Genomic DNA, 24,566 nt, shown 5'->3' with positions numbered 1-24,566 from the left:
TGTTGGGGGTTTCATGTCCCTTTAAAGGGCTACTATAGTGTTAAAATTATATTTTCTGATCTGTTAGAGCATGTCTAATTTTAACACTAGTGATGCTGTAATGCTAGGGGGTTAAACACAAACTTAAAGTCCTGCTTGGGAGCCACAGACCACAGATTAGAGCATGTCATTTTAACACTATAATGACCCATTAAAATCCTATGAACACAAATCAGATTTGGCACAGCTGCAAAGTTTTATAAAATCAGAAAAGTTCTGAATTACATACTTACTTGCAAGAAAAATATTTTATTGGTTGTGCAGAGAGGTCATACTGACATGGATCAGTGTTAATTTCCTGCAAATCATATAAATAGACAAAGTTAGCACACTGAAATACAAAGTAGCAAAGTCTGCATATAATGTAGTGCACAAGATAATGCAATACAAAGTAGCAAAGTCTGCATTTAGTGCACAAGATAATATATGTCAGCACATATCTTACTATAAGAAAATCTTTCTAATCTCCCCATGTTTAAAGACACTTTATCCAACATATCTAATTATTACAACCACCAAAGAAGTGTTTTGAAGTGTTATGAAGTGTTATGATGGGCTCAGAAGGTTATAGTACTTTCCAGTAAGTGAATTGGATAAAAAAAGGATGTATAAAGATGATATGGAAAAGGTATAACACTTGAAACATATACTAAAGCTGTCAAGTAATATAAATTTGAATATTCATTTATAACTCTTTTTTTTTTAAAAAAAATTACAACTACAATTGCAACAATAGATTGTATGACATTTCGTATTTCTGCTAACATTGAAAATATGTTTAGTATTTTTAATTTTTTAAATAGAAAGAACCGACTTTTCTCTGCATAGTGCACTATTAGAAAAATTTTTGCACAACAAAAAATGCTGAACATACATAGAAATAAAGTACTTTTAAAAAAAAAAAAAAAAATAGAAATTAATTGCATTTGCTAATCCTGAGGACATTAAGGTATTTAAATATAAGAAACAATGAGCACATAAGTCATGGGAAATAATAATTTTAAATTACATGGATTATTTTCTATACATAATATAAAATGATAATTTGAGTTTACCAAAGGTATTTTTTTCTTCTACTGATTTCTTGGACCAGATTGCGAGTGGCGCATTAACAGTTACGCGCGAGCTATCTATCTATCATTTAGCTATCTATAAATCTCATTCATCTATCTATCATTTATCTATTATGTATCTATCTTATCTATCTATCTATCATTTATCTATCTGTTTATCTATCTATTATTTATCTATCTATCTATCTATCTTATCTATCTATCATTTATCTATCTATCTATCAATTTATAATTTATCTATCTATCTATTTAGCTATCTATCAATCTATCATTCATTCATCTATCTATCTATCTATCTATCTATCTATCTATCAGTTATCTGTCTATTTACCTATCTATTATTTATCTATCATTTATCTATCTATCTAGCTATTATTTATTTATCTATCTATATATCTATCTATTTATCAATTAATAATTTATTTATCTATTTAGCTATCTATCAATCTATCATTCATCTATCAATCTATCTTTCTATCTATCATTTATCTATCTATCATTTATCTATCTATCTATCATTTATCTCTAATATACATATCTATATTATATATGTATACATACTCAATTATTAACATATACTGTTCTCTCCTTTTGAAATGAATGAACACATAATATTTTATAAATATTGGTAGTTGAAGGTGCTAAACACAAGATATTTCCCAAGAGATGCAACAAAAGAATCTCTGGCTCTGTTTACGGGGTTCGGATATTTGGTGACATTTTATAGATGTCTATTTTCTGTTTACTGTGCAGAGAAATAGGACACATAAATCCATCTGCAAGGTGTCCAAGGGTTGTCACTCAAATGGGCTCTCCCTGGTCTCACAGAGTGGTTTAATAAAAGCTGCAAACACAATTAAAGGGACATAAAACCCATTTGTTTCTTCTTTCATGATTCAGATAGAGCACACAATTTTAAACAACTTTCCAATATTCTTCTATTATCAAATTTTCTTGGTTTTCTTGTTATCCTTTGTTGAAAAGCAAGGATGTAAGCTCAGAAGTGTGCACGTGGCTGTAGCACTATATGGCAGCAGTTTTGCAACCATGTTATACATTAGCAGGAGCACTAGATGGCAGCGCTATTTACTGTCATGTAGTGCTTCAGGCATGTGCATGCTACATACCTAGGTATCTCTTCAACAAAGAATAACAGGAGAAGGAAGCAAATATGATAATAGAAGTAAATTGGAAACTTTTTTTAAAAGTGTATTCTCTATCTGAATAATGAAATAAATACTTTGGGTTTACTGTCCCTTTAAGGTAAATGTACATATTATAACATATTGAAAAGCATCAGAGTAGAACTCTCCTATGGGGTTTGCCTTGACAGAAGCAGGTGAGCCTACAATATGTTTTCTTATCTTTGTAAAATGGGGCTAAATTTCATCCTAACAGCGGCCTGTTCAGATCAGATTTGTGCACAAGCTCGATTTCTCTCCAATGTCCCTATCCCTTAAAAACGGAAGCGATCAAATGTGCGCTAAATGCAAATCTGTCTCTGGACAACAATGATAAATCAGATTGCCACAAAAAGCACCTTCTCCCAGATATTGTTCTTTTCAATAACTAAAGTCCCAGGGATATACATGTTGTTCCTTATGATTACAAATGTGAGAGAGGCAAAATTTGAAAGCATTCTTATACTGCATGGAAATGTTTAATAGTTGTATCCAACTGCTATTTTAAGCTCTTGATTGTTTTCGTGTGATTTCCTTCCCTAATTGTGATAATTTAGGCCTAGATTTAGAGTTCGGCGGTAGCCGTCAAAACCAGCGTTAGAGGCTCCTAACGCTGGTTTTGGGCGCCCGCTGGTATTTGGAGTCAGTGATTAAAGGGTCTAACGCTCACTTTTCAGCCGCGACTTTTCCATACCGCAGATCCCCCTACGCCATTTGCGTAGCCTATCTTTTCAATGGGATCTTTCTAACGCTGGTATTTAGAGTCGTTTCTGCAGTGAGCGTTAGAGCTCTAACGACAAGATTCCAGCCGCCTGAAAATAGCAGGAGTTAAGAGCTTTCTGGCTAACGCCGGTTTATAAAGCTCTTAACTACTGTACCCTAAAGTACACTAACACCCATAAACTACCTATGTACCCCTAAACCGAGCTCCCCCCACACCGCCGCCACTCGATTAAAATTTTTAACCCCTAATCTGCCGACCGCCACCTACGTTATACTTATGTACCCCTAATCTGCTGCCCCTAAACCCGCCGACCCCTGTATTATATTTATTCACCCCTAACCTGCCCCCCACAACGTCGCCGCCAGCTACTTACAATAATTAACCCCTAATCTTCCGACCGCAAATCGCCGCCACCTACGTTATCCCTATGTACCCCTAATCTGCTGCCCCTAACACCGCCGACCCCTATATTATATTTATTAACCCCTAATCTGCCCCCCTCAACGTCGCCGACACCTGCCTACACTTATTAACCCCTAATCTGCCGAGCGGACCTGAGCGCTACTATAATAAAGTTATTAACCCCTAATCCGCCTCACTAACCCTATCATAAATAGTATTAACCCCTAATCTGCCCTCCCTAACATCGCCGACACCTAACTTCAATTATTAACCCCTAAACTTCCGATCGGAGCTCACCGCTATTCTAATAAATGGATTAACCCCTAAAGCTAAGTCTAACCCTAACACTAACACCCCCCTAAGTTAAATATAATTTTTATCTAACGAAATAAATTAACTCTTATTAAATAACTTATTCCTATTTAAAGCTAAATACTTACCTGTAAAATAAATCCTAATATAGCTACAATATAAATTATAATTATATTGTAGCTATTTTAGGATTAATATTTATTTTACAGGCAACTTTGTAATTATTTTAACCAGGTACAATAGCTATTAAATAGTTAATAACTATTTAATAGTTACCTAGTTAAAATAATAACAAATTTACCTGTAAAATAAATCCTAACCTAAGTTATAATTAAACCTAACACTACCCTATCAATAAAATAATTAAATAAACTACCTACAATTACCTACAATTAACCTAACACTACACTATCAATAAATAAATTAAACACAATTGCTACAAATAAATACAATTAAATAAACTAGCTAAAGTACAAAAAATAAAAAAGAACTAAGTTACAGAAAATAAAAAAATATTTACAAACATAAGAAAAATATTACAACAATTTTAAACTAATTACACCTACTCTAAGCCCCCTAATAAAATAACAAAGCCCCCCAAAATAAAAAATTCCCTACCCTATTCTAAATTAAAAAAGTTACAAGCTCTTTTACCTTACCAGCCCTGAACAGGGCCCTTTGCGGGGCATGCCCCAAGAATTTCAGCTCTTTTGCCTGTAAAAGAATAAATACAATACCCCCCCCCCAACATTACAACCCACCACCCACATACCCCTAATCTAACCCAAACCCCCCTTAAATAAACCTAACACTAAGCCCCTGAAGATCTTCCTACCTTGTCTTCACCATCCAGGTATCACCGATCCGTCCTGGCTCCAAGATCTTCATCCAACCCAAGCGGGGGTTGGCGATCCATAATCCGGTGCTCCAAAGTCTTCCTCCTATCCGGCAAGAAGAGGACATCCGGACCGGCAAACATCTTCTCCAAGCGGCATCTTCGATCTTCTTCCATCCGGTGCGGAGCGGGTCCATCTTGAAGCAGGCGACGCGGATCCATCCTCTTCTTCCGATGTCTCCCGACTAATGACGGTTCCTTTAAGGGACGTCATCCAAGATGGCGTCCCTCGAATTCCGATTGGCTGATAGGATTCTATCAGCCAATCGGAATTAAGGTAGGAATTTTCTGATTGGCTGATGGAATCAGCCAATCAGAATCAAGTTCAATCCGATTGGCTGATCCAATCAGCCAATCAGATTGAGCTCGCATTCTATTGGCTGTTCCGATCAGCCAATAGAATGCGAGCTCAATCTGATTGGCTGATGGGATCGGCCAATCGGATTGAACTTGATTCTGATTGGCTGATTCCATCAGCCAATCAGAAAATTCCTACCTTAATTCCGATTGGCTGATAGAATCCTATCAGCCAATCGGAATTCGAGGGACGCCATCTTGGATGACGTCCCTTAAAGGAACCGTCATTAGTCGGGAGACATCGGAAGAAGAGGATGGATCCGCGTCGCCTGCTTCAAGATGGACCCGCTCCGCACCGGATGGAAGAAGATCGAAGATGCCGCTTGGAGAAGATGTTTGCCGGTCCGGATGTCCTCTTCTTGCCGGATAGGAGGAAGACTTTGGAGCACCGGATTATGGATCGCCAACCCCCGCTTGGGTTGGATGAAGATCTTGGAGCCAGGACGGATCGGTGATACCTGGATGGTGAAGACAAGGTAGGAAGATCTTCAGGGGCTTAGTGTTAGGTTTATTTAAGGGGGGTTTGGGTTAGATTAGGGGTATGTGGGTGGTGGGTTGTAATGTTGGGGGGGGGGGTATTGTATTTATTCTTTTACAGGCAAAAGAGCTGAAATTCTTGGGGCATGCCCCGCAAAGGGCCCTGTTCAGGGCTGGTAAGGTAAAAGAGCTTGTAACTTTTTTAATTTAGAATAGTAGGGAATTTTTTATTTTGGGGGGCTTTGTTATTTTATTAGGGGGCTTAGAGTAGGTGTAATTAGTTTAAAATTGTTGTAATATTTTTCTTATGTTTGTAAATATTTTTTTATTTTCTGTAACTTAGTTCTTTTTTATTTTTTGTACTTTAGCTAGTTTATTTAATTGTATTTATTTGTAGCAATTGTGTTTAATTTATTTATTGATAGTGTAGTGTTAGGTTAATTGTAGGTAATTGTAGGTAGTTTATTTAATTATTTTATTGATAGGGTAGTGTTAGGTTTAATTATAACTTAGGTTAGGATTTATTTTACAGGTAAATTTGTTATTATTTTAACTAGGTAACTATTAAATAGTTATTAACTATTTAATAGCTATTGTACCTGGTTAAAATAATTACAAAGTTGCCTGTAAAATAAATATTAATCCTAAAATAGCTATAATATAATTATAATTTATATTGTAGCTATATTAGGATTTATTTTACAGGTAAGTATTTAGCTTTAAATAGGAATAAGTTATTTAATAAGAGTTAATTTATTTAGTTAGATAAAAATTATATTTAACTTAGGGGGGTGTTAGTGTTAGGGTTAGACTTAGCTTTAGGGGTTAATCCATTTATTATAGTAGCGATGAGCTCCGGTCGTCAGATTAGGGGTTAATAATTGAAGTTAGGTGTCGGCGATGTTAGGGAGGGCAGATTAGGGGTTAATACTATTTATGATAGGGTTAGTGAGGCGGATTAGGGGTTAATAACTTTATTATAGTAGCGCTCAGGTCCGCTCGGCAGATTAGGGGTTAATAAGTGTAGGTAGGTGTCGGCGACGTTGTGGGGGGCAGATTAGGGGTTAATAAATATAACATAGGGGTCGGCGATGTTAGGGCAGCAGATTAGGGGTACATAGGGATAACGTAGGTGGCGGCGTTTTACGGAGCGGCAGATTAGGGGTTAAAAGTGTAATGCAGGGGTCAGCGATAGCAGGGGCGGCAGATTAGGGGTTAATAAGTGTAAGATTAGGGGTGTTTAGACTCGGGGTACATGTTAGGGTGTTAGGTGCAGACGTAGGAAGTGTTCCCCCATAGGAAACAATGGGGCTGCGTTAGGAGCTGAACGCTGCTTTTTTGCAGGTGTTAGGTTTTTTTTCAGCTCAAACAGTCCCATTGTTTCCTATGGGAGAATCGTGCACGAGCACGTTTTTGAGGCCGGCCGCGTCCGTAAGCAACTCTGGTATCGAGAGTTGCTTTTGCGGTAAAAATGCTCTACGCTCCTTTTTTGGAGCCTAACGCAGCATTTGTTTTAACTCTCGATACCAGAGTTAAATTTATGGTGCGGCCAGAAAAAAGCCCGCGGAGCGTTAACAGCCCTTTTACCGCCGAACTCCAAATCTAGGCCTTAGTCATTTGCAAGACATAGCTGAGTAGTAACTACACTTCCATTTAAAGGGACACTAAATCCAATTTTTTTCTTGAATGGTTCAAATAGAGCATGCAATTTTAAGCAACTTTCTAATTTACACCTATTGTCAAATTTTCTTCGTTCTCTTGATATCTTTATTTAAAAAGCATGAATGTAGTTCAGCACCCTGGATAGTGATTGGTTATTGGTGACTACATTCAGCCAACCAATAAGCAAGCGTAACCCAGGTTCTGAACCAAAAATGTTCCGGCTCCTAAGCTTTACATTCCTGCTTTTTAAATAAAGATAGCAAGAGAATAAAGAAATATTAATAATAGGAGTAAATTAGAAAGTTGCTTAAAATTGCATGCTCTATCTGAATCATTAAATAAATTTTTTTGAATTTAGTATCCCTTTAAGTGCCTTTGCTCATGAAGGACTATTACCATATACAGAGGAGACTGTTGGGTATAAAAACATAATTTATGTAAGAACTTACCTGATAAATTCATTTCTTTCATATTAGCAAGAGTCCATGAGCTAGTGACGTATGGGATATACATTCCTACCAGGAGGGGCAAAGATTCCCAAACCTTAAAATGCCTATAAATACACCCCTCACCACACCCACAATTCATTTTAACTAATAGCCAAGAAGTGGGGTGATAAGAAAAAAGTGCGAAAGCATATAAAATAAGGAATTGGAATAATTGTGCTTTATACAAAAAAATCATAACCACCACAAAAAAGGGCGGGCCTCATGGACTCTTGCTAATATGAAAGAAATGAATTTATCAGCTAAGTTCTTACATAAATTATGTTTTCTTTCATGTAATTAGCAAGAGTCCATGAGCTAGTGACGTATGGGATAATGACTACCCAAGATGTGGATCTTTCCACACAAGAGTCACTAGAGAGGGAGGGATAAAATAAAGACAGCCAATTCCTGCTGAAAATAATCCACACCCAAAATAAAGTTTAATGAAAAACATAAGCAGAAGATTCAAACTGAAACCGCTGCCTGAAGTACTTTTCTACCAAAAACTGCTTCAGAAGAAGAAAATACAACAAAATGGTAGAATTTGGTAAAAGTATGCAAAGAGGACCAAGTTGCCGCTTTGCAAATCTGATCAACCGAAGCTTCATTCCTAAACGCCCAGGAAGTAGAAACTGACCTAGTAGAATGAGCTGTAATCCTATGAGGCGGAGTCTTACCCGACTCAACATAGGCAAGATGAAATAAAGATTTCAACCAAGATGCCAAAGAAATGGCAGAAGTTTTCTGGCCTTTCTAAAACCTGAAAAGATAAAAAATAAACTAGAAGTCTTTCAGGAAAGACTTAGTAGCTTCAACATAATATTTCAAAGCTCTAATAACATCCAAAGAATGCAACGATTTCTCCTTAGAATTCTTAGGATTAGGACATAATGAAGGAACCACAATGTCTCTACTAATGTTGTTGGAATTCACAACTTAGGTAAAAATTCAAAAGAAGTTCGCAACACCGCCTTATCCTGATGAAAAATCAGAAAAGGAGACTCACAAGAAAGAGCAGATAATTCAGAAACTCTTCTGGCAGAAGAGATGGCCAAAAGGAACAAAACTTTCCAAGAAAGTAATTTAATATCCAATGAATGCATAGGTTCAAATGGAGGAGCTTGAAGAGCCCCCAGAACCAAATTCAAACTCCAAGGAGGAGAAATTGACTTAATGACAGGCTTTATACGAACCAAAGCTTGTACAAAACAATGAATATCAGGAAGAATAGCAATCTTTCTGTGAAAAAGAACAGAAAGAGCAGAGATTTGACCTTTCAAGGAACTTGCGGACAAACCCTTATCTAAACCATCCTGAAGAAACTGTAATATTCTCGGTATTCTAAAAGAATGCCAAGAAAAATGATGAGAAAGACACCAAGAAATATAAGTCTTCCAGACTCTATAATATATCTCTCTGGATACAGATTTACGAGCCTGTAACATAGTATTAATCACAGAGTCAGAGAAACCTCTTTGACCAAGAATCAAGCGTTCAATCTCCATACCTTTAAATTTAAGGATTTCAGATCCTGATGGAAAAAAGGACCTTGAGACAAAAGGTCTGGTCTTAACGGAAGAGTCCACGGTTGGCAAGAGGCCATCCGGACAAGATCCGCATACCAAAACCTGTGAGGCCATGCCGGAGCTACCAGCAGAACAAACGAGCATTCCTTCAGAATCTTGGAGATTACTCTTGGAAGAAGAACTAGAGGCGGAAAGATATAGGCAGGATGATACTTCCAAGGAAGTGATAATGCATCCACTGCCTCCGCCTGAGGATCCCGGGATCTGGACAGATACCTGGGAAGTTTCTTGTTTAGATGAGAAGCCATCAGATCTATTTCTGGAAGTTCCCACATTTGAACAATCTGAAGAAATACCTCTGGGTGAAGAGACCATTCGCCCGGATGCAACGTTTGGCGACTGAGATAATCCGCTTTCCAATTGTCCATACCTGGGATATGAACCGCAGAGATTAGACAGGAGCTGGATTCCGCCCAAACAAAAATTCGAGATACTTCTTTCATAGCCAGAGGACTGTGAGTCCCTCCTTGATGATTGATGTATGCCACAGTTGTGACATTGTCTATCTGAAAACAAATGAACAACTCTCTCTTCAGAAGAGGCCAAGACTGAAGAGCTCTGAAAATTGCACGGAGTTCCAAAATATTGATCGGAAATCTCACCTCCTGAGATTCCCAAACCCCTTGTGCCGTCAGATACCCCCACACAGCTCCCCAACCTGTAAGACTTGCATCTGTTGAGATTATAGTCCAGGTCGGAAGAACAAGAAGCCCCCTGAACTAAACGATGGTGATCTGTCCACCATGTCAGAGAGTGTCGTAAAATCGGTTTAAAGATATTAATTGAGATATCTTTGAGTAATCCCTGCACCATTGGTTCAGCATACAGAGCTGAAGAGGTCGCATGTGAAAACGAGCAAAGGAGATCGCATCTGATGCGGCAGTCCTAAGGCCCAACATTTCCATGCATAAGGCTACCAAAGGGAATGATTGTGACTGAAGGTTTTGACAAGCTGATATCAATGTTAACTTCTCTTGTCTGACAAGGACAGAGTCATAGACACTGAATTTATCTAGAAACCTAAAAAGGTTACCCTTGTCTGAGGAATCAATGAACTGATTGGTAAATTGATCCTCCAACCATGAACTTGAAGAAACAACACAAGTCGATTCGTATGAGATTCTTCGAAAATGAGAAGACTGAGCAAGTACCAAGATATCGTCCAAATAAGGAAATACCAAAACCCTATTCTCTGATTACAGAAAGAAGGGCACCGAGAACCTTTGAAAAAAATTCTTGGAACTGAGGCTAGGCCAAACGGTAGAGCCACAAAATTGGTAATGCTTGTCTAAAAAGAGAATCTCAGACACTAAAAGTGATCTGGATGAATCGGAATATGCAGATACACATCCTGTAAATCTATTGTAGACATATAATGCCCTTGCTAAACAAAAGGCAGGATAGTCCTACAGTAACCATCTTGAATGTTGGTATCCTAACATAACGATTCAATAATGATAGATCCGGAACTGGTCTGAAGGAATTGACCTTCTTTGGTACAATGAAGAGATAAAATAAAACCCCAGCCCCTGTTCCAGAACTGGAACTGGCATAAATACTCCAGCCAACTCTAGATCTGAAACACATTTCAGAAATGCTGAGCCTTTGCTGTGTTAACTGGGACACGGGAAAGAAAAGAATCTCTTAGCAGGAGGCCTTAACTTGAAGCCAATTCTGTACCTTTCTGAAACAATGTTTCTGAAACCAGAGATTAAGAACGATAATTGATCCAAATTTCTTTGAAGAAAACGTAATCTGCCCCATACCAGCTGAGCTGGAATAAGGGCCGCACCTTCATAGGTACTTAGGAGCTGGCTATAGGTTTCTATAAGGCTTGGATATATTCCAAACTGGAAATAGTTTCCAAACTGATACCGCTCCTGAGGATGAAGGATCAGGCTTTTGTTCCTTGTTGTGAGGAAAGGAACGAAAATGATTATTTACCCTTGAAAGAAAGGGAAAGCAAAGTTGACTTAGAAGACATGTCAGCATTCCAAGTTTAATCCATAAAGCTTTTCTAGCTAAAATAGCTAGAGACATATACCTGACATCAACTCTAATGATATCAAAAGATGGTATCACCAATAAAATTAATAGCATGTTATAGAATAATAATAATGCTATAAAATTATGATCTGTTACTTGTTGCGCTAAAGCTTCTAACCAAAAAGTTGAAGCTGCAGCAACATCCGCTAAAAATATAGCAGGTCTAAGAAGATTACCTGAACATAAGTAAGCTTTTCTTAGAAAGGATTCAATTTTCCTATCTAAAGGATCCTTAAATGAAGTACTATCTGCCGTAGGAATAGTAGTACATTAGCAGGAGTAGAGACAGCCCCATAACCTTAGGGATTTTTGTCCCAAAAAACTCTAATCTGTCAGATGGCACAGGATATAATTTGCTGAAACGTCTAGAAGGAGTAAATAAATTACCCAAATTATTCCATTCCCTGGAAATTACTTCAGAAATAGCATCAGGGAGATAAAACACTTCTGGAATAACTACAGGAGATTTAAAAACCTTATTTAAACGTTTACATTTAGTATCAAGAGGACCAGAATCCTCTATTTCTAATGCAAATAACACTTCTTTAAGTAAAGAACGAATAAATTCCATCTTGAACAAATACAAAGATTTATCAGCATCAGAATGATGATGTTCATTTAAAAATTCATCTGAAAAAAGAGAAGTTTTAAAAGACTTTTATGTATACTAGAAGGAGAAATAACAGACATAGCCTTCTTAATGGATTTAAAAAATAAAATCTCTTATGTTATCAGGAACACTCTGAAAATTAGATGTTGACGGAACAGCAACAGGTAATGTAACAGTACTAAAGGAAATTTTTATCTGCATTAATAAGTTTGACATGACATGCAATACAAATAACAGCTGGAGAAACAGATACCAAAAGTTTATAGCAGATACACTTAGCTTGGTAGCTCCAGCACTGTGCAGTGATTTTCCTGAAGTATCTTCTGACTCAGTTGCAACGTGGAACATCTTGCAATATGTAAAAGAAAAAAACAACATATAAAGCAAAATTGATCAAATTCCTTAAATGACAGTTTCAGGAATGGGAAAAAAATGCCAGTGAACAAGCTTCTAGCAACCAGAAGCAATAAATAATGAGACTTAAATAATGTGGAGACAAAAATGACGCCCATATTTTTTAGCGCCAAAAAAGACGCCCACATTATTTGGCGCCTAAATGCTTTTGGCGCCAAAAATGACGCCACATCCGGAACGCCGACATTTTTGATGCAAAAAAACGTCAAAAAATGACGCTACTACCGGCGACACGTATGACGCCGGAAACAGAAAAAAATTTTTGCACCAAAAAAGTCTGCGCCAAGAATGACGCAATAAAATAAAGCATTTTCTGCCCCCGCGAGCCTAACAGCCCACAGGGAAAAAGTCAAATTTTTTAAGGTAAGAAAAAATGATTGAAACAAATGCATTTATCCCAAATATGAAACTGACTGTCTGAAAAATAAGGAATGTTGAACATTCTGAGTCAAGGCAAATAAATGTTTGAATACATATATTTAGAACTTTATAAATAAAGTGCCCAACCATAGCTTAGAGTGTCACAGAAAATAAGATTTACTTACCCCAGGACACTCATCTACATGTTTGTAGAAAGCCAAACCAGTACTGAAACGAGAATCAGCAGAGGTAATGGTATATATAAGAGTATATCGTCGATCTGAAAAGGGAGGTAAGAGATGAATCTCTACGACCGATAACAGAGAACCTATGAAATAGACCCCGTAGAAGGAGATCACTGCATTCAAATAGGCAATACTCTCCTCACATCCCTCTGACATTCACTGCACGCTGAGAGGAAAACCGGGCTCCAACTTGCTGCGGAGCGCATATCAACGTAGAATCTAGCACAAACTTACTTCACCACCTCCATCGGAGGCAAAGTTTGTAAAAACTGAATTGTGGGTGTGGTGAGGGGTGTATTTATAGGCATTTTAAGGTTTGGGAAACTTTGCCCCTCCTGGTAGGAATGTATATCCCATACGTCACTAGCTCATGGACTCTTGCTAATTACATGAAAGAAAAGGAAACTTCAAAGATTTAAAAGTTCAGAAGAAAAACAAGTATCAGAAAAAGGAGGAATGAAAAAGTATGTGTCCAGGTTTTAAATCAGACTAGGAAAAAGACGTGGAAAAAGACCCACAAAGTAATTCACTAATAGCTCTCAAGAGTCAAAAAGAAGACATAAGTTAAAGTACTAACAACAAGATATCAATTGTGTCAACTGGGATGAAGTACTTGGACACTAAAATTAAAATATCACTTTTATTAGGTTAAAACTTAAAAATTGAATTAAAATTACAACATGGGGCAGGAACAGTGGCGATTCTCTCCGCTAAGACTGATTATACAGAAGTATCCAATTATCTGACTCACCAAAGATATCAATATAATATATCTGAAAAGCCAGATTGAGGTGGGCACTCGGTATGAGGCTAATATCAATAAATATTTCTAGCACAGTAAGGTATATTATGTAGAAAAGGGGATTGGTGCATACAGTAACAAACAACAGCTTGCGATTATAGCTCATGAATATGCTCTCAAAAACTGATGCATTAAACAAAAACAGAGCCTGTAGTATCTAACGATGTGTCTGTTATAAGTAAAAAGGCAGCATGAGCTTATGTACTAATAGTTGTAATATCGTGCTTAAAGGGACATTCCAGCCAAGATTGGAATCCACATGGGTGCATTTCAATTTTGAATAGAAGCATTTTTATAATAGACATGTATAAGCAAAAAAGCTTCTAATAAAAGCTACTGCTGTTTCAAAAGTGTATTTAAGTATGCACCGTGCACCAGCATTTTAAGCACAGCACTTGAGCGTAAGGTGCTTGTACCATCTGACAATGACTCCATTTGTACATTGCTGACATGATACAAGCCCCACTGGCTCTCTGAGCATCTGCAGTATTTAAAATGCTGATGCACTGAGAATATCTAGCTATGCTTCACATGCACATGCTGAGAAAAATGTTAGCACTAAAACAGTTATAACTTTTACTAGAATTATTTTTGTCAATACATGTATATTGTAAATATGTTTCTATTCCAAAATGTAATTCATCTGTGTGCATTTAAATTTTGACTAGAATGTCCCTTTAAACAGTGCTTCAAATAGCAAGTGGATACCAATATTAGATGATATAGTCACAGCTTAAATATTAACCATTTAAATACACTGCTAGTGACTGTGCACTTAAAATATATAAATCATAAGAGATAAGATATTGTAGATAGACCTGTAGGCTTATATATTTGTAGCGCAATGTGCGAGTAGGGGCTGACCAAACGGAGTGTTACGTTTAAAATGCCAGCTGATTGTAGTCACAGCTGTTATCATCTCATCTTATTGAACCTGGGTTCCTTGAATGAGCCTCGTAATATGTCTGTGACATGTTTATACTAAATTAGATAAAAAAAATCTAAATTAAGCATCAATTACAATGCTAGTAATTATGCCTTTAAAACGTATAAACCATAACAATGATCCGGTATTATAAACCTATAGGCTTATATTTGAAGGCGCAGTATGTAGATAATAGCCCACAAACCAGAGTGTCTCAAATCTCAAACCCACTATATAAGCCAGGAGCATTTATCCTTAGGCCAGCGGTATAAGAGATCAAGTAAGCGGAATATTGTATATAATAGAGACAAGATCACGCTAATCGTGCCTCCAGGTTGCTGTACCTAAAACACCGGAGTTCCCTAGACTCCTCACCAAAGCCCTAACATGTTTCGCCGCTCTCGGCACTGTTCCTGCCCCAGGTTGTAATTTTAATTCAGATCCCTGCTTTTTAAGTTTTAACCTAATAAAAGTTATATTTTAATTTGAATACATAATTTAATTTTAGTGTCCAAGTACTTCATTCCAGTTGACACAATTAATATCTTGTTGTTAGTAATTTTACTTATGTCTTCTTTTTGACTCTTGAGTGCTATTAGTGTACTACTTAGTGGGTCTTTTTCCATGTGTTTTCCCTAATTAGATGTTTTAATACACAGCACTGCTCCCTTATAACCGCATTTTAAACAACTTTCTAATTTACTTTTATCATCAATTTTGCTTTGTTCTCTTCATATTTTTAGTAGAATGCTAAACCTAGGTAGGATCATATGCTAATTTCTTAGACCTTGAAGGCTGCCTCTTATCTGGATGCATTTTCACAGTTTTTCACAACTAGAGGGCGTTAGTTCATGTGTGACATATAGATAACTGTGCTCATGCCCGTGGAGTTACCTACTAGTCAGCACTGATTGGCTTAAATGCAAGTCTGTCAAAAGCACTGAAATAAGGGGGGCAGTCTCCAGAGGCTTAGATACAAGGTAATCACAGAGGTAAAAAGTATATTAATATAACCGTGTTGGTTATGCAAAACTGGGGAATGGGTAATAAAGGGATTATCTATCTTTTTAAACAATAACAATTCTCTTTAAAAAACGTTCCAATCCTTTGTTGGAAAGTTGACCTTGGCTAGGTTTAGAAGCAGTAGTGCACTGCTGGAAGGTCTCTGGTGATAGGTGGCTGCACATCTATAAAAATGGCTCACAGGATGTGTTCAGTTAGCTCTAAGTAGTGCATTGCATCTCCTGGACAATTCTTCAACAAAGAATACCAAGAAAGTGAAGCAGATGTGATAATAGAAGTCAACTGGAAAGCAGTTTAAAATTGCATGCTATATTTTCTTCCCCCACTTACAATATATATACATACACACACACACACAAATATATACACTACAGGGCCCTGGACACATCCGGCTAAAACTTACTGGGCCTTGAGGTCACTTGGTTTGAGAACCACTGCTGCTCTATCTGAATCATCAAAATTCAAAGGGATATTAAACATGGCTGCGCCGTTTACTTTATAGAACCTAATGTACTTTATAGAAACTAAATATTTACACTTATATTTTCAAAATGTACACTAAAAACACATCTATATATTAATGTAAGGTTAATCTTTGCTTTGAATACATCATTATGCCTAACATGTATTTACTGTTTAAAGGGACAGTATACACTCATTTTCATATAACTGCATGTAATAGACACTACTATAAAGAATAAGATGCACAGATACTGATATAAAAATCCAGTATAAAATGGTTTAAAAACTTACTTAGAAGCTCTCAGTTTAGCTCTGTTGAAAAGGTAGCTGGAAAGCCCACTGCAAGTGGGAAATAAGACACTCCCCCCCCTCCCCCTTCTTTTGCATATGAAAAGACCCTTTACACAAACAGGAGCAAGCTGGAGAAGGTAGCTGACGGTATTCTCATAAAACTTTGGGGCTTGGTTAGGAGTCTGAAAATCAGAGCAATGTTATTTAAAAATAAGCAAAACTATACATTTAAAAAAACAAAAAACTTTATGGGCTTTATAAATAGATCATCTACAAAACATTTATGCAAAGAAAAAATTAGTGTATAATGTCCCTTTAACATCACTTTAATTGTGACTTTAGTGTCCCTTTAAATAAAGAGGGAGAGATATGGGCCCCAAGTTATCAAAGTCAGTGCGGATCAGGTCCGCCAGACTTCTCTGAATACGGCGAGCAATACGCTTGCCGTATTCAGCATTGCACCAGCAGCTCACAAGAGCTTCTGGTGCAACGCCGCCCCCTGCAGACTCGCCGCCAACAGGGGGGTGTCAATCAACCCGATCGTACTCGATCGGGTTGATTTCCGGCGATGTCTGTCCGCCTGCTCAGAGCAGGCGGACAGGTTATGGAGCAGCGGTCTTTGTGACCGCTGCTTCATAACTGCTGTTTCTGGCGAGCCTGCAGGCTCGCCAGAAACACGGAGCATCAAGCTCCATACGGAGCTTGATACATATGCCCCATGGGCTTCTCAGTAGCTGTCCTGCATGTATAAATTACCTGGTGTGCATTCTGAGAAGACAAGGGATCCCTTATTTTCATAGTATAGTCTTCATCTCTATTGGTGGCTGGTGTTGCATCAGGGGTGGCACATTTATCTATGCTGTGCATAGGCAACGATAAAGTTTCTATAAAAGGATCCCCAAACCACAGGTAACGAGAAAGTGCCTCAGTCTTGGGCCATTTCCTCATTGCTATGTGATGTCATCTCACACCATGTGATGATGTCACAACACCCAAACTGCTGCTGGGATACTATGTATATATGAAATGTTCCAAAGCAGCAGCTAAAATAAGATATAAATATCAATTCAGCCAAGTATGGGGGCCCAAAATGTTTTATACATAGATATACACACATTTAATACAAACAAATGTATTTTTCATGTTACCTTATCTTTGCAGCCAACCACTGCAATCTGTCTTGATGTATTCTTGAATGAAGAGGAAATTGGAAGCTTTTTAGAAAAAGAAAGAAAATTCGGTATATTGTAGCACCCTGGCAAAAGCATTTCTCCTGAGGGTCCCGTGTCTGGCTTCTTTTTTCTGCCTTGTCCTTTAAAGTTATAACTTGGTTTTACAGGATTTAGTTGTGCATCCTGGAGAAAATCCCGTACTTCATAAGCTCCTGGAGAAGGAGATTCCTTGGAAAAGAAATTAGACATTTTGAGTTACATGCAGAGGTCAAGTCCAGTAGGAACTCATGGGAACGGAGTTCCTGCAGTATTTTTGAAGGTGGAACTATGTTCCTCCTGGACAGAGAACAGAAACACTTCAGTAAACACTGCTACTGTTGGTAGGAGAAGCTGGAGCACAGTCTGGTTAGAGGGATAGTGAGATTCTCTAGTAATGGGCAGTAACACTTTCTACAATACACTTAAAGGACCAGTCAACACAGTAAATTTGCATAATCAACAAATGCAAGATAATAAGACAATGCAATAGCACTTAGTCTGAACTTCAAATGAGTAGCAGATTTTTTTCCTGCCAATTTTAAAAGTTATGTCTATTTCCACTCCCCCTGTACCATGTGACAGCCATCAGACAATCACAAATGCATACATGTACCATGTGACAGCCATCTGCCAATCACAAATGCATACACGCTTATTCTGTGACTTCTTGCACATGCTCAGTAGGAGCTGGTGAATCAATAAGTTGAAATATAAAAAGACTGTGCACAATGGAAGTAAATTGGAAAGTTGTTTAAAATTGCATGCTCTATCTGAATAATGAAAGTTTAATTTTGACTTGAGTGTCCCTTTAATGCCAGCTTTTCAGCAGTCTTGCTGTGTGATCACCCCGCACTGTGTGGAACACATGGTGCTTACATTTTTCTGTGGCTTGCTCTGGGATTATTTAGCTCCCTTTAGCAGAAATAAGACTATTGCACCTTAAGTGGGTGAGAATCTGTGACAGAGGAGGAGTCTCAGGCCCAAAGGCAACCATTCAACTCTTCCCTGGTTTCTTATTTGCTATATTAGCCAAAGTGTATAGATTACACAGTATACATATCGATACAGTGATAGAGAGAGAGAGAGAGAGAGAGAGAGAGAGAAGAAGAAGAAGTAGTGAGACAAAGAATAGGTAGGGCATGACACTTTAAGCAACTTTCCAATTTACTTCTAATATCAATTTTGCTTAGTTCTCTTGCTACCCTTTGTTAAAAAGTAATCCTAGGTTTCCTCAGGAGCGTGCACGTGTCATCGGGCAGCAATGTTTGGAAAAATGTTTATAACAATGTTATACATAGTTACAAACAGTGCTGCCATGGACTGCTAAATACACAGTCATGCTCCTAAGCTCCTGTCAGCCTACCTAGATTTACTTTCTAACAAAGGATACCAAGAGAGCAAATTTAATAAAATAAGTAAATTTGAACAGTTATTTAAAATTGCATTGTCTATCTGAGTCATGTACATTTATCAAGATGCGTATGTGATGAGCAAGCCTGCAGCTGATAGTTAATAAGCAGCGGTAATCAGACCACTGCTTGCAAACCTTTAAACCAGCTCTTAGCTGGTGGAATAAAATCATCCTGGACATGTTTGCCAGGGGTGATTGACATCCCCTACTCGTACACCATTGGGATATCATGCACATGGGGGGACAGTGCACAGGCAGATGCTGCTCACTTTCTGTGATCCCGGCCGGACAAGTTCACAAAAGTGACCCCTGTTCGTCCAGGCTTTGTTAAATCGGACCCTTAATTTTTACTTTACTGTAACTTTAAGATTTACTATTCATACACAAACATTTATGTCAGCCAACCCAAAAACTAATGGCTATGGTATAATCTCTGCTCAGAAATTCAGCTGCGTCAATATAAATTTGTGCCTATATGTTGTACTTTTCCTTAGTATATACAAAGTTAAGACTGCATAAGAAGATTAAAGGAATATTCTAATGCAAAACTTACATGAACGTATTCATTGGAGCATGTAATGTTTCTATTACTACTGATCCTAACTCTGTGTTTACCCTGGCAAAGGGGTCTAACACACAGGTAAGGTCTTGATTGGTTGCAGCAAGCATTGGTGCTCTCGAGCAGGAGACTGCGGGTGATTGGGGGTACATGCAAACTCCTCTCCTGATTCGCTCAACCGCAGCTTCCTGATTGGGAACTGCAACTCTTGGGTTAGTAATGCAAAAACTACACACTCTAACAAAATCAAGCATATCATTTTTACATTTGAATATGTTCCATTAAGGCGTCATTGACGATTGACAGTGTTCACATTGGTGGTAATAACATACTTATACAATAGCCTTAAAGGGGCACAAAGGCAAATTGAAATGTGCATGGGTGCATTACAATTTGAAATAGTAGCATGTCTTGCAATATACCTTCATTAGTAAATGTGCTTCTAATTAAAGCTATTACTGTTTTTCAGCAGCATACGTACATATGCTGTGAGTGCCCCGTGTACCTGCATTCAAACACCACATCTTCTCAAAGAGGCCCATTTATCAAGCTCCAGATGGAGCTTGAGGGCCCGTGTTTCTGGCGAGTCTTCAGACCGCTGCTCCATAACTCTGTCCGCCTGCTCTGATGAGGCGGACAGGAATCGCCACAATTCAACCCGATCGAGTACGATCGGGTTGATTGATACCTCCCTGCTGGCGGCGGATTGGTCGCGAGTCTGCAGGGGGCGGCATTGCACCAGCAGCTCTTGTGAGCTGCTGGTGCAATGCTGAATACGGAGAGCGTATTGCTCTCCGCATTCAGCAATGTCTGTCGGACCTGATCCGCACTGTCGGATCAGGTCCAATAGACATTTGGTAAATCGGCCTCATAGAGTCAGTAGTGGCTTTTATGACACAAATTAAGTCTCAATGACCACCATAAGGCTGATGTTCGAGTCCTGATCCTCTAGTCACATGTAGCATATGTACGTATGCCACTGACACAGTAATAGTAAAATGGAAGTATATTGCAAAAATGCTTCTATATAAAATTGAAATAGGATTATGCACATTTTAATTTTGACCTTTCTATCCTTTTAAATGACATATTTGTGCCCTGTTCATTGTGAATATTAAACATGTACAAAGGCTTCATTGAGTTTCTAAACAAAATAGGAAGAACATAAGTTTTGCTAAGCAGTGTTTTCCTAGTGTTTTTATCCTTCACTCTCATTTTGCCTCATTCACATTAAATATACTGTAGTTAAAAGAAAACAGTTTTGCTTATCCATTTAATATAAAATAAAAGACATATACAAACCCTAAATGAGTACATCCACCATGTATCTCTCTCTGAGAGTTGCTTCTTTTCTTTACCAGAGTTCTATAAAATAACATAAAATAAATGTTATGTAAGTATATAGGAACTGAATTCCTATATATGCACTCCAGCCATTCTGGGGTCACTGGAAAAACTACAATTTTCAGAATTTAATTATAGGAAAAACAGGCAGAATAAAAATTGTGGGTTTTCCAGTTCTGAGATTTGGAAGTGAACATTACAATATTCTGTCCCTAGTTGGCCTTAGCAGATGTGATCAGATAAGGAACTGCAAAACTATGAAAGTTTTGCTAAATACTGATACTGGATAGCTCTTTCTAGGCCAGTAATAAACCGGGATTGTCCCAAAGAAGGCAAACAGAGGGTGAAGTTTGCTTACTGAAAAACAACTGCAGCAAACAACTAGTGGTCTGATTACAAGTGAAGCGCAAACATTTGTGCCCGAGCGATAAGGGATTTATTGCGGGAGTTTGCACTTGTCGTGCTTACTGCTGGTTTTACAAGTTGAAAGTAAATGCGTTCACTTAAGCTCAAACGTGATTTACACTAGAAAAGGTTTGTTGGTTCGCAAAACAAAAAAGTGTTACAAAACACATCAATAATATATTAACAACTACAGTTAAGCTCATATTAACACCATCTAATAAAAATATTTTAAAAAGGTTGCACACAAAGTTATAAAAGCTGAAAGATATGAGATCTCAGGTGTTAGAAGAAAAAAAAGGCAGGCAAAGGGCTTTAACATAGAGATACATGAATATATGTATTTATATGTGTATATATGTTTTTACAGACAAATATACACATATAAACACATAAATACTTATGTACACATTTATAGGCATATATAGAAGTGCATTAGCGACCTTTGCAGTTAAGTAGATGAAAGGTTTTAACTTTGTATTTACTGTAAATATTCCACATTCCAATGTTCTCCACATAGGGGAATATGTTTTTGTGAAACATTCATGTTGGGTTATCGCAAATTAGAATATGCGATCGGGTTTGCGCGAGAGTAAGGTGTTAGTTTTTTTTCCACTTTTTTTCTTCATTGACTTGTATGGGGGAATACGTGAACGCTCACGCGATATTCTAACTTCAGCTTTTTGCGCTTGTCGGGTTAGCTCGAGAATGAAAACAGTTAACTTTCAACTCGTAATAGTAATAGTAAAATGGAAGTATATTGCAAAAATGCTTCTATATAAAATTGAAAGAGGTTTATGCACATTTTACAACAAACTAACTACTAGCGCAATTATCACTCAAGCGGAAGAGTTAATTTGCGGTTTACTCATAATCTGGCCCTTAGTGTGTGAATTTACTGCAGCACTTATGAAATTATTGGGAGGTGAACTATCTCCAGTTTATTAGGTTGAAGGGACATGATATCCTAAATTTTTCTCTCATGACGAAGACTTCTCGCCGCCTGGATTCAGGAACCGGGAGTAGATATTCTGGGGTTAGTGCTAGTTTTTTGTTTTTTGGGGTGGGTTTTTTTTCAGATTAGGGCTTGGGCAAATTGTAAAAGAGCTGAATACCCTTTTAAGGGCAGTGCAAAAGAGCTGAATGCCCTTTTAAAGCCAATGCTCATACAAATGCCCCGGGGCAATGGGTAGCTTAGGTTTTTTTAGAGTTAAGTTTTTTATTTTGGAGGGTTGGCTGGGTGGTGGGTTTTAATGTTGGGGGGACTTAGTATTTTTTACAGGTAAAAGAGCTGTTTAACTTAGGGCAATGCCCTATAAAAAGCCCTTTTAAGGGCTATAGGTAGTTTATTGTAGGCTATGTATTGTAGGCTAGGGGGTGTTTTTTTTTTAATTATTTTTTTTAGGGCTATTAGATTAGGTGTAATTGATTGTTTGATAATTTTGTGTATTATTTTTTCTAATCTTAGTGTTTTTTATTTTTCGTAATTTTAGTGTTTATTTTTTTTTTGTAATGTTAGATTTTTTATATTTTTTCGTAGGATTAGTTTTTTTTTCATTTGTAATTTAGGATTTTTAATTGGTATTTTTTATTTTATTAGAATAGTAAGGTTAGGTTAATTTATAGTTTGTTAGGTTTATTTTAATTTCACAGGTAAGTTTTTATTTATTTAAATATAGTTATATTGTAATTTTAATTTAAAGCTACGGGGGTGTTAGGTTTAGAAGTTAATAGTTTAATTTAGTGTTTTGCGATGTGGGAGGACGGAGGTTTAGGGGTTAATCATTTTATTTAGTGGCGGTGATGTCGGGGAGCGGCGGTTTAGGGGTTAATAACTTTATTATAGTGTTGGCTATGTCGGGAAATGGCGTATTGGGGTTAATAACTTTTATTAGTGTCGGTGGGTTACGGGTGTTTAGACTAGGGGTTTATGTTAGGGTGTTAGGTTTAAACGTAACTTTCTTACCCCCATAGACATTAATGGGGTTGCGTTATAGCGATCGCCATTCCGCACTTCAGGTGTTAGTTTTTTTTCTAACACTCTCTCCCCATTGATGTCTATGGGGGAAAGCGTGCACAAGCACATCAAGTCAGCCCTCGGCTTTTGTGCGGTATGAAGCTTAATGCACAGCAGAAGGAGGCTTTTCAGTAACTCGTAATGGCAGTGATATGAAGAGTGAAATAACGCAGCTTTTTTGGCGTTATTTTTGCACCATTTAGCGCAAAACTTGTAATCTAGGTGATTGATATTTATTCACCCTGCTTAAGACAAATCTTTTAATTACAATGTAGTTTATGTTTGTTTGACATACCAGGTGTTTAAACGTATTTAAATAAAACGCATTGTCACAAATTAACTTGCTCCCGTTGTATTCATTAAATGGCCATATAAACAGCATTTCTAAGTAATAATCTAATATTTTGTTGTGACAACAGGTCAGTTTACTGATTTCCTTATTAAAAGCCTAATATATAAATTCTTTTTACTGATCAAGTTTCTTTTATGATCAAGCTTCTGGGTGTAAACAGCTGAACAATCACTGGTCACCATAAGATTAACCTTTCATTGACAGTATCAATTAATCACCCCACTAGCTCCTGAGCTCCTTCATATTTCTAACCTATGTGACTAGATTGGAATCCCCATAGAATCCTACACAGATGATAATATTCTTACCTTTATCTTGTTAGAAGCTCCACCCAGGTGCAGATCAGCAGTATTTGTCTGGGCAGAGTCCTCAGAAACAGAAGAACTGCGTTCAGTGGCAGTAGAAGAGGAGTTATGTAAAATATCTAACTGGGTCACATCCCACTGATCCATATTCATCACATTCTCAGAACCAAGACTGCCCTGGCTTACTCTTCTTTGTGCTTTTGGATGCAATGGTTTCATTTCATGAGATAACTGTTGACCAGACAGACACATCATTACAATATGTGTATAGTCAGTGGCTAAACACTAGCAAGGGTTTCTTTACAAGCTGCCATATATTTACACATATAGGCCCCTATTTATCAAAGGTCTTGCGGACCTGATCCGACAGTACGGATCAGGTCCGCAAGACCTCGCTAAATTTAACATTGCACCAGCAGCTCACAAGAGCTGCTGGAGCAACGCCGCCCCCTGTAAGCTTACATTCCTGCTTTTTCAAATAAAGATACCAAGAGAACTAAGAAAAATTGATAACAGAAGTAAATCAGAAAGTTGCTTAGAACTACATGCTCTATCTGAATCATGAAAGAAAAAAATTGTGTTCAATATCCC

The 24,566-nt window shown here is 37.5% G+C and overlaps 1 protein-coding gene across 1 annotated transcript in view; it reads right to left on the bottom strand.

Moving 5' to 3' along the window:
• STPG4 (sperm-tail PG-rich repeat containing 4) overlaps window positions 1-24,202 on the bottom strand; it is a 99,346-nt gene extending 75,144 nt beyond the window's left edge. The window contains exons 1-4 of the mRNA XM_053709347.1: window positions 23,979-24,202; window positions 20,858-20,920; window positions 17,523-17,774; window positions 273-337 (exon numbers count right to left, since the gene is read on the bottom strand). Of these exons, the coding sequence (XP_053565322.1) occupies window positions 273-337; window positions 17,523-17,774; window positions 20,858-20,920; window positions 23,979-24,194 (596 nt within the window). The 5' untranslated portion in view covers window positions 24,195-24,202. The remainder of the gene's footprint in view (window positions 1-272; window positions 338-17,522; window positions 17,775-20,857; window positions 20,921-23,978) is intronic.
• Between the last annotated feature and the right edge of the window lie 364 nt (window positions 24,203-24,566).

The sequence above is a fragment of the Bombina bombina genome, chromosome 4, assembly GCF_027579735.1.
Source record: "Bombina bombina isolate aBomBom1 chromosome 4, aBomBom1.pri, whole genome shotgun sequence".
NCBI classification, from domain to species: domain Eukaryota; kingdom Metazoa; phylum Chordata; class Amphibia; order Anura; family Bombinatoridae; genus Bombina; species Bombina bombina.
This window is presented reverse-complemented; position numbering and strand designations above follow the sequence as displayed.